The 10448-nt window shown below is 36.6% G+C and overlaps 3 protein-coding genes across 4 annotated transcripts; 1 reads left to right on the plus strand and 2 right to left on the minus strand.

The window, feature by feature from the left end:
* On the plus strand, positions 1409-4157 carry LOC107618805 (protein TIC 21, chloroplastic; the record flags this gene model as incomplete). Its single annotated transcript, XM_016320968.2, is given in 4 exon segments — positions 1409-1774; positions 2013-2270; positions 2599-2802; positions 3696-4157. Coding segments are annotated over 4 exon segments (879 nt in total). The 3' UTR covers positions 3810-4157.
* On the minus strand, positions 4903-7202 carry LOC107619387 (reticulon-like protein B11). The gene is given in 7 exon segments (XM_016321664.2): positions 4903-5309; positions 5688-5738; positions 5741-5845; positions 5948-6017; positions 6127-6268; positions 6513-6693; positions 6925-7202. Coding segments are annotated over 7 exon segments (654 nt in total). The 5' UTR covers positions 6986-7202; the 3' UTR covers positions 4903-5265.
* LOC107619165 (PRKR-interacting protein 1) lies at positions 7825-10284 on the minus strand. Of its 2 annotated transcripts, none has more exons than XM_016321405.2 (3): positions 9949-10284; positions 9555-9857; positions 7825-8338 (listed from the first exon to the last, which is right to left on the minus strand). In XM_016321405.2, the coding sequence occupies exons 2-3, from the start codon at positions 9792-9794 to the stop codon at positions 8066-8068; spliced, it is 513 nt and encodes a 170-aa protein (XP_016176891.1). In that variant the 5' UTR covers positions 9795-9857; positions 9949-10284; the 3' UTR covers positions 7825-8065. The 2 variants fall into 2 exon arrangements, with proteins under 2 accessions (XP_016176891.1, XP_016176890.1); XM_016321404.2 differs by having other exon boundaries at positions 9953-10269.

Here is a 10448-nt window from a genome sequence, read left to right on the forward strand (position 1 = left end):
TTAAACAATTAAAAAAATCAGTTTGACTGATTTACTAATTTTTTATGTGTTGATTGGTATTGGCAACTAATTTTCTATTTTAAATTGAACAAAATATGATGGATGATTTTTTATTAAATTAATCAAATCGATCAATTCGATCTGATTCTAATAACCATAGTCAACAACCACCTCTTTAATTCATTCATGAAGTAGACATAATGTGATGAATTATGTTTAAAAAGTAAAGTATTAACACAAGGCATAACTATCAATGATACTTAAATAATATCCCAAATTTAGTGACTGATGAGGTATATATTTAAGTATGCATTAGCAAGAGTTTGCAACTTTGCATAAAGTCCCACTTAAACTAAATAATAATAACGACAGAAACAGGAGGAACTTTATATCTTTTAGCCGGTTCATGTAAGAAAAATGGTAAAATATATTATCTTATTAGCTACATAATATAATAAGGAAATAAGCATGGGGCTAGTGGTGCAGTAAAATTCAAAAGTCGAACTTGCTTTATTCAAAGTTGTCTGGTAAAGTGATGGTTTTATTCAATTTGTATGTATCAATCTATTATGATAAAGGATTTAATGTTGTTTAAAAGGGTTATCAAGCTGTACCTCACATCTAAATCCACTCAACATCTTTTTTTTACTTTTCTTTTTTAGATCGTATTGCTTCTTTTTCTTCACCGTATATGCTACAATGCCCGTTATGATAGCCAATAAACTATTATACACGTATTATATTTATCCCTATGTTTTAATTGATTATAACTATATCAAGTCCATAATAATGACAATAGTACCTCATCACATGTTTGCATATGCATGAACAAAACAAATGCAAAAAGCAAAATTTATTTTTCTTTTGGTAAAAGACAAAAGAACCTTAGTGACCAAGTATTTGTAAAAGGACTTGGTCACGTGACCCTGTGGATCGAATAATGTACAGATTTTTTTGGGCACTAAACTGAAAACAGTATTTAAGAATAATGGTAAACCGTTCTACCATATGTTTGTTTGTTTAATTAAAGAAAACAAATACTTCCCTCCACAGAGGATAAATTTCACTTTACCTTGTATACTTAATAATTCACATGTAGATACAACACTTTTACAAATCATAAGAAACTCAATTAATCCTATTCGAATGGAGTTTGGTAAACTGATTAAATTCTTGTGTATTCGTTAATAAATTATTTAATTATTTTATTGGGTCATGGATCTTGTATTCTTGGACGAAAGGATATTGGGCTAGTTTTAATTCTTGGTGGTAAAGGAGGCCCAATAACCCAATCAATACTGAGTCGTCAGTCTTGGGCCCAATAATAGGCCCAATAATAGCTCTATTTTTATTTTTTTGGTGACAGAGCTACAAAAGTTAAAACTGTTGGCAGCTGAGAAAGCAGAAGACGGAGAAAGACCAGTGAGCAGCCAAACAGATTCTCTTCTTCTTTTACAGAAATCAAACTGCAATGCAAACGCTACTTCCGCCGGCGACACACTCCGGGGGGTTCACGGTGGCGCCGGCCGCGGTTCCGCTTTCAGCCTCCGCAATCTCCTCCTGTCGGATTCCCCGAGCTATTCTCCGCGCGAATTTCCTTCCCTCACTCTCTCTGAAGCCTCTTCCCTCACTTGCACCTTCGTCTTCCTTGTTCGGTTCCTTGGTTTCTCGCCGTCCGTGGAAGCTTCCCTTCATCGTGGTGAGTGCTTCCTCTCAAGTTTCTCAAGCTTATTCTCCCTCCAACGACGAATCAGAGAAAGCAAAACTTGATCAGGTACTCTCTCTCTCTCTCTCTTATCGCCGTCCGCATTTCTCTCTCTAAAGTTCCAATGAATGTAGATTTCTGAATTTCAGAAGAATTTCCAGCTGCTTCGTAGCTCAGTGTCTCTAAATTATTCGAATGTAGAGTTGACTTCCGATCTCTAGGTTTTAAAATTGTAGTTTCAGTTGATGCAATTCGAAATGCATTTACGGCAAGGCAATGTTGCTTCGTGTTGATAACACTTATGCAGGTGTCGAAGAGATTGGAGAAAACTGCGAGGTACTTCAAGCGATTGGGTAGCTTAGGGTTTTGGGGTCAGCTAGTGTGCACCGTGGTGGCTGCAGTTATACTTTCCTTTTCAGTTGTTGTCACCGGAAAAGTCACGTCGCCGGCTACGTTTTATGCAACTGCCGGTGGAATTGCGGCTGCTTTCATCTCTGTGTTTTGGTCGTTTGGTTATATTCGGCTCTCTGAGAAGCTTAGAAGAACTGCCAGCGACCCAACCAAGGTGCATTATCATTGTTATTTTTTATTGTGTGAATTATGAATGATTGAGATGATGTTGAATTCTAATGTGATTCATGCACTTCCGAATGTGTATAATTTCTGAATTCTGAGAATAGCTTACTCAGTTAGACGAAAATGCTGATTGTCCCAAGCATCTTCATCGTTTTAATGCGAAATCGTTTTCTGTTTATAATTCTGATATCAAAAACCAAGATAATTGACTCTGACTTTGATGTTTTTGTAAAACCACATCAACATTATTGATCTCATGTGGATCTTTTTTATGTGTGTATGACTGATAGTAGCTTACAATTTCACTGGTGTTTTAGGCTCCCCCTCGTGCTGATGTAATTAAAAGCTTGAAAAATGGTATCGTAGTGAACCTTTTGGGAATGGGTGCTGCTATTCTTGGGATGCAAGCTACTGTTGGATTGTTGGTTGCAAAGGCTCTCACTTCCTCTGCCAACCCATATTATCAGGGAATATCTCCGGGCTACAGCCCTGTTCTTGCTTTGGATGTATTTTTGGTGCAGGTAAAGCATACTATGATTCCTTACTGTAGATGAAACCTTTTTTATTATCTTTGGTCTGATGTAGGACAGAGAGTCTTAGCTAGGTTATACCAAGAAATTGGAAAGTTTTGAGAGAAGAATATGTCAACAACCAATGGCTAGTTTTGTTAGTGTAACATCCAGGAAAAGAAAAATGTTCCATTAGTAATTCAGATAGAAACAGTTGTGCATATAAAGAAATGAAGAATAATGCCCGGCTAAGACTCGGATTCCATCTCTTTAAGTACAGACAATCACATTCTGAACATGGTTTGCTATTCTAAACTTAAAAAAAAAAAAAAACCCAAAATGTAATTGTTGACTCTTACGACAAACCCAAACCCATTAAGAATTTGTGGGACTTACGAATTGATTATGGTTGGTGGAACTTGGATTATAGGACTCAGAGCAGAAACCACAGATCTCTTGTCGCATAAATAACATCTTATGAAGTTATCTATTATAAAAATATAGTAGGGGGCCTGTGTATGAATTGCAAACGACTTCTTATCTTGAGAAATCTGTAACACTCAGTATGAAACTTTCTGTGTGCTGCTTAGTGGTGAATGAAAAATTGGAAAGTCTTAGTGGACCTTATTAACTGTCATGTATCTGTAGCCTGTAGGTTTATTATATTCCATAACTGCATTTTCGTTGCAGTTAGTAAATTTCTTTCTTTTATTTTTGGCATTTTTCCCTTTTATTCTAAATTATCAGCCATGCCAATTTTCTTTGCAAGCAACTTCTTCATATTGAGTTGGATACATCTGATGGCCACTGCTATTTGAGAATTATCAAGAAATTAAAAGAAACCTTTAGCTTATGAGACTGAGTAAATGTTATTGAAATGTTTGTTATCCTTCTTTGATTTACAGGCTTCCGCCAACACCATTCTTTCTCATTTTCTTGGGCTAGTTTTCTCACTAGAGTTGTTGAGATCTGTCACATTACCACCGTCAGAAGCAACTCCATTTCCCAAGTTTGCATAAGGTGTGCTCAACATTAGTATTATGGTCAACTATAAATATCACTCCCGTATGATAAACGCACAGGGGAAAAAAATTTAAGAGTTCCCACATTTGCAGTAGTTGTTTTGTTAATGGACGATGCTCAGCCTTGATAAGGCATTTGGTAGTTCCAAGTTTTGTAAAATCCCAGCAATATTTCTAATAAGCTTCTCACCAATTAACACTTGTAAGAAATGATTGTACATTAGACCTGCGGTACCATCCTTGGGTATTTGTATTTTTTTTTTGTGCGTAAAAAATATAAGCATGCTTCTCCTATCTCTGGATGTAGAGGTTTATTTGAGGAACAAGGTTTGTCTTGTTAGCGTCGATTCTGGACGTAGTTTTTGCAGTTGTCACTTTTTAAAAATAATCCGAGATTTTTACAGGATTCGTTTTTCTGTTCATGCTCAGTAGTAAGTATTCACATGGGGTTTTATGAAGGTATTTGGTCGATCTTGGCATATATTAAAGCCTTGAGGAGAAATTGCAAAATAAAATATCCAAACCAAACCAGTATAGGAAGGAAGAATAACTGCTTTTCACTTCTCACATAGCTGATCCTGAAGCAGTCCTTTTACTTCATATACAAGGTTTCCGTTGAACTTGTTCCAATACGGATATATAAAATTATTTAGTGTTATTTGCTGCTATTTTTATTGATAAGTGGTAAAGATCTTCAAAACAAAGGCATACTGCATAAATCTTCGTGGGTCTGTCTGGGGTTTATATAATAATTTGTATGACAGAAATAAACATGCCTTAGTAGCTAGTACTGGCGATAAGGCTCTATCTAATTCTTGGGGACCTAAAATTTGGAGGAAGTGTGCAATATTGCTCAATAATAAACGTGAATTTGAATAGACTTGTTTGTACTATGGTTAACGATTTACTTGGTTGTAAATTTCAATATCTAAATATTATGTACTACATACGTATTGCGTAACGAAGGAAAAGTGGAAAACCATTTGTCTAAAATATACCAACAATTATACAGGAAACCAAACTTCGTGGTCGAGGAAGGAAACGACCGTTACCAATCAAAACATGCGTCTTGCTGGGAGCAATGACAAAATAACGAAATACCAACCTAATCAAAATCTTTTCGTGGTCAAAACCAATCTTACAATCGTGAAGAAACAAATAGATAGGCAAATTCTCCCATGTCCTTTGTTTTCTTTCTATTTTTCTTCCCTTCCTGATCCAGTAATCTATTCCAAAGTGAAGCATAACAAGGGTAACATACCCAACTAAAAAAATCCAAAGAAAGCATCTTCCAATGGGTAGGTACCATATAAAATTGGAAGAGAATATTACCTACGCTGCAGCTATTTGTCAATCTTGCGTCTCAAGAATTACCATACCATCTAACCATCAACTAAAACAGCGAGAACATCCCAGCTAAAGAAAAACCTCAAGTACTTCATATGTTAAGCACTCATTTATACGCCCCTAAATTGACTTCGCTTGTCCATGTGCACCCTGAATTTCAAACTTGAAGAAGTTAACCCAAAAATTCAGGTAAACCATTTTAAGGTTTTTAACATAATGCTTCATTCATATTGCTTATAAAACTCAGTTATGATTGTTAAATCAGTTAAAATGATTAATCAAAACAGTCATCTGCTTAAAACAGAGAGATGTAAGACAAAAGGACAGAAATGATCAACATACACCAAACTAGCATTATGCGTATATACTACCAGTAGAAGCAACATAAGATTGCGTTTGTACTTGGTATAGCAAAAATTGAAACATTTCATCACATAGATAAATTGCTTACAAAAATAAGACCGCAATATTTGCTCTTTTAACAACTATCAGGTTCAAATATGAAAAATGAAGGTACATGTTGCTTACCTACTGCACCTTCTTTTCTTTGTTTGACAGTTTTGGAATCTTGCTTGAAATCCTTCTATAATGTGGCTCAATAATTCCATTTATCATGTACAGCTTAGTATCGATTCGGTCCTGGAACTTGTCATACAAAACAGGAACTGACAAGCTTAGAAGAACACCTATCAAGAAAATTATTGAAATATCAGCAGCAAATTAATGCAGGCAAACTATGTAAAAAATATAATATCCGTGTACAAAAGCTAAAGAAGTAGAGAGCCTACCAATATAGATTAAAGTCAGGAAGTTGAACAGACCACCAATAAAAGATATTACCCACAATGCACAGGCAACCTGATTCAACATGTTCACATACAGAACTATCGCGATAAGTACTGATCCCAAAATTAAACACATTGAATTTGGCAATACAAAAAGATGAGAGAAAACTATAGCCGCATACCTGTAGGCAAAGGAGCAAATTCCTCTCGATAGCTATGTCATGTGCAATGGACAATGCATGATTTATCCAAATTTTAAGCATGTCAGCAACCTTGGCAATGGTTTGCTCAGAAATCTCCAGATCAGGTAGAGGAGGAAGAGGCCTGAATCATAGAATCAATTTCAGATGAAACAAAAAGCATACTGAAAAATGAGACCTACACAATATGTCTCTGAAAATTTCAGAACACTGCACTCTTATAAGTTAAAATTAATCCATGTGGACATTTTATTAGAACAGTAAATAGAGCATAAATCACTTTTAGTCATGAATATCATAAATTAACAATAGAAATGATATTTTAGCAGATACGATTCAGCGTAAAAATTGAAATAGAAATGTGATACCTATTAAGAACTCTAGCAGATTTGGCCCACAAGAAGAGAATAACGACGAGAAGCAATATTACATTGGCCACGAATGACAAGAAATTATAGCCAGCTCGTTCGAAGAGGTACCACAAAGCGGTAGCCGAAGCCAGAACAACACCTGCGCCACACCAATTCTTCCAAAGCAACACATCGGCAACTGCCACGAATTCAAATCACAAACCGAAACACATGAAATACAAACCAATCAGCTTCTAATTTTTTCTACGGAGAAATCTATCAATCGCATCGTTACGGAACAGAGCTATAGGAACAGATCGTTTTCCTGACTATCAGCAACAGAAGTGAAGGATCCATTGCGGAATTGGATTTGTTTAGAAGACGAAATCAGAGATTGCGAGAGAGAAAGAGAGAGAGAGAGAGAGAGAACCTGGGCCAGCGCCGAGGGCGTGGTGAACGGAAATGCGTTGGCGAGGCGTGGTTTCTCCCATTGGCGAAGGTTGTACGGAGAGTGAGTGAGTGAGTGGTGGCACGTCGCGACTGTCGAGTATAACAACCAGCGGAGACTCAGACGTTACTAACAGATACAGTTGCGGTTACGGTGGCTCTTTCTTCTTTCCGTTTTTGCTCATCCCACGCATGCCTTTCTCCCTGTGCTTCGGTGCTTCCAATACCAAACACTGAAATACGAAAGTCCGTTTTCACCTGCCCATTAATAAGATGGGCCTCACTTGGGCTTTCTTCAGTCCATTATTCTCCTAAATGTCTCTCTGATGGACCACGAGCAATTATGGCCCAAAACTAAACTATTTTTTTCCTATCAACTCTCATAAATAAAAACCCCATAACGATGTACCAATGCAAGTTGGCACAAATAGACGAGGGTTGGCACAAATAGACGAGGGTCTGTGTTCCTTAACTCATTAGGCTTGTACCAATGCAAGTTGGCACAGATAGACGAAGGTCTGTGTTCCTTAACTCATTAGGCTTCCGGCCTGATGGATACTCTGGTGCAAAAAAAAAATAATAATAACCCATAACGATGTTAAAAATATCATGTATAGTCACCAAATCAGTCTATATTATTTTTTACATATCTCTAATATGCATTTTGTATTTTAAGTTTTTATTTTTTAACATAAACTCCATGCAAATAGCTGTTTTAATGGTTAATTTTCAGTATATGTTGTATGACAAGTTGGTTCGTCTAACTTTCCATATCAAAGCTTGCTTATGCTTAAAGGTTTTACTTATTTACGCATGATTTAGTCACATCAGTAACAAGTAAGTGGCACGCTTCTTTTAACCACAGAGCTTTGAAACAACGATGTTCGTTCAGGAGAGAAACTTCATCTTAAATTTTGTGCTAGTTTATACAATATAAAACATACAATTCTAATTTAATTTTAGTTTTGGGGGAAGAAGCTTGACGTAGAAAATCAGTCAATCTCAAAGCAACATGATCTTCTTACAAAGAAACCCATGCAACATCACAAATCAATTCGGCCTCAAGTCAAAATCCACCTAGCTTGAACCAAATTTCAAGTGTTTGAGTACAACTAAAGCTTCATCTAAGGTGCTGCCTCTTCATCTTTATCAGAGTCTCCATCATCTGAAGTATCTTCTTTCTCTGGCTGCTCTTCTCCGCTGTTTAATTTCATCTTCTTCTCCTTTTTCCTTTGCTTCTTCTTTTGACGCTTTGCTCTTTTCTTCGCCGTCCGTTCTTCTGCAGCTTTTAGCCTTTCCTCCCTTCTCATTTTAAATTCTGTTAGCTCTTTCCTCTTCTGGTAGTCAACCTCCATCCTAGCAAGTCGATCTTGCTCCTTACGCCGCATTTGCCGATACTATTGCAAACAGAATTTGAAGAGTATTAAAAAACAACCAGAACAAATTATTTATCACCTTCTGAGTTATTGATTCATAACAAATAAGAGAACAGCTAAATTCTCATAAGTTACAATATTATGTAGGCCCAATCACACTAGAAAAACAAGAAAATCAGTGAACAGATGACAGATGCCCAAAACATAATTAAGGACAAGATCTCAGGTGCAAGAAATGATGTATCAGCATCATCAACAATGTCGCTTAAAAACGAATTACAGAAGCAAGCTAAAAAGCACTAACAAAGTTTGTGCAATAGAAAATGACACTCGAAACCAAAAGATTCAAAAGTCATTTGCATTTGAAAAATCAAGAACACCCATCAAATGAGCTAGTAGCCTTCACTTAACAAACATGCAATGATCAAGATCAACATTTTTGCCAATCAGTTTGCATCAAACATCCATATGAAACTTCACAATATGTTTTACAAACTGAGCTTTGAGATTTAATTATCCAAATAGGAGAGTTGTATATTGTTTTTTTGGTATAGGAGTGTTATACATTCTTAAAAGTGCTATTTCGATGCAAAAAATTATTAGTCACAATGAAAAATTGATACAGAACACTTTAAGCCCTCCCCTTCCATTCTAACCCCTGCAAGTACAAACTAACAGTAATCCTCGCCTCCTTGCATAAACGTTCAACTTATAGAACTTCTGCGCCCTACCATGCTTCTGAGCTTCATACATGTGGAGTTTCAGCTATGCACCTATCCTCCTCATTATGGTTCCTTCTGAGCCTCATGCATGAGAAGTTTCAGTTATGCATCCATCCTCCTTATCACTACCATAAGAATTGAATAATGCAGTGATCTAATAGGCAAACAAAAGATACAGTTGCAGCATCCCTTCATGCTGCTTTTGTCATCTTGTTACAATCCAAAATGGGGCATGATTCATTTACTGCAGCCCTATCCACAAACCAAAACTAAAATTTCCTACTCCCACTCATGTCCTTTTGTAATTACTGTTTGTGCATATAGATTGAATCAAACAGTTTGTATTGATTACTCCTGAATCAAGAATCTTAGATTCTTAGTGCAAGTTCTACTACAAATATGAGGGCATCATTTGTCATTGATAAACACTAATACCATTAATCAAACAACTAAACCACAAGGGAAGTTCTTATTTCTTTATTTCAAAAAATAAATGCAGAAAACAGCATTCGTACCTGATGGAAGTCACCGGAGCCAGAACCGGCAGAACTACCGGAGGTGTTGCTGACACGCACGGGGACGTTATCGATAATACGGCGTAGCTTGACTTCCAGGTCCTCCTCTTCCTCCTTGAAAGTCACCGGTGTTGTGTATTCCACTAAGGCATTCGAAGATGATGGCGCTAGCGGCGGTTTTGAGCTTCCAGGCACTGCAACCATCTGAAAGTCACCGTCTTTGGGTTTGCCCGTCGACATATCTGGAATTTACCAAAACCCTAATAGTTGTGGTGTGCTCCTCTCATTAGTCTTTATCAAAACCTAAATGGTAACCAAAACAACAATAAATATCATCCAGACTATATACTATATATTACTTCATCATGTACCAAAAAAAATAGAGAAGTGATACTTGCATATTTACAAATTTCTGCTAGTTTGGAGATCTTGATAAAAATTTTGCGAAGCTGAGAAGATGCGATGGATGCTGCGGAGTTGTGGCGATGAGAACCGAGAAGCTACGATGGAGGCTAGAATGAGGGCGGCTGACTGAGCCTTGACCCTAGCCCGGTTGAATTAATAGACCGGATAGCAATTTTAACCTTTGGGTCTGACACTCTGACCTGATATCAAGCCGGGCCAATTTTAGCCCAAACACACCGGATCTAGGCGGAGCCTTTGGATAATGCCGATGGTGCTTACCCCTAAGTAATACGGGAATTTTCTGTGCGATTTGGCTTGATTTTGACTCTAAAATTCATCAAATTTAAATACTAAGTTTGTTTGTGTTTCGGTTGAAATCGAATGATTTTTTTTTTTCAAATAATCCGATCCAATTTTAAGCAATTTGAATTTTACTGAATTTGTGATTTTGTTAAATTAAAAAAATAAATAAATATATAAATAAATTTT

The sequence above is a fragment of the Arachis ipaensis genome, chromosome B09 (genome assembly GCF_000816755.2).
Source record: "Arachis ipaensis cultivar K30076 chromosome B09, Araip1.1, whole genome shotgun sequence".
Classification (NCBI taxonomy): domain Eukaryota; kingdom Viridiplantae; phylum Streptophyta; class Magnoliopsida; order Fabales; family Fabaceae; genus Arachis; species Arachis ipaensis.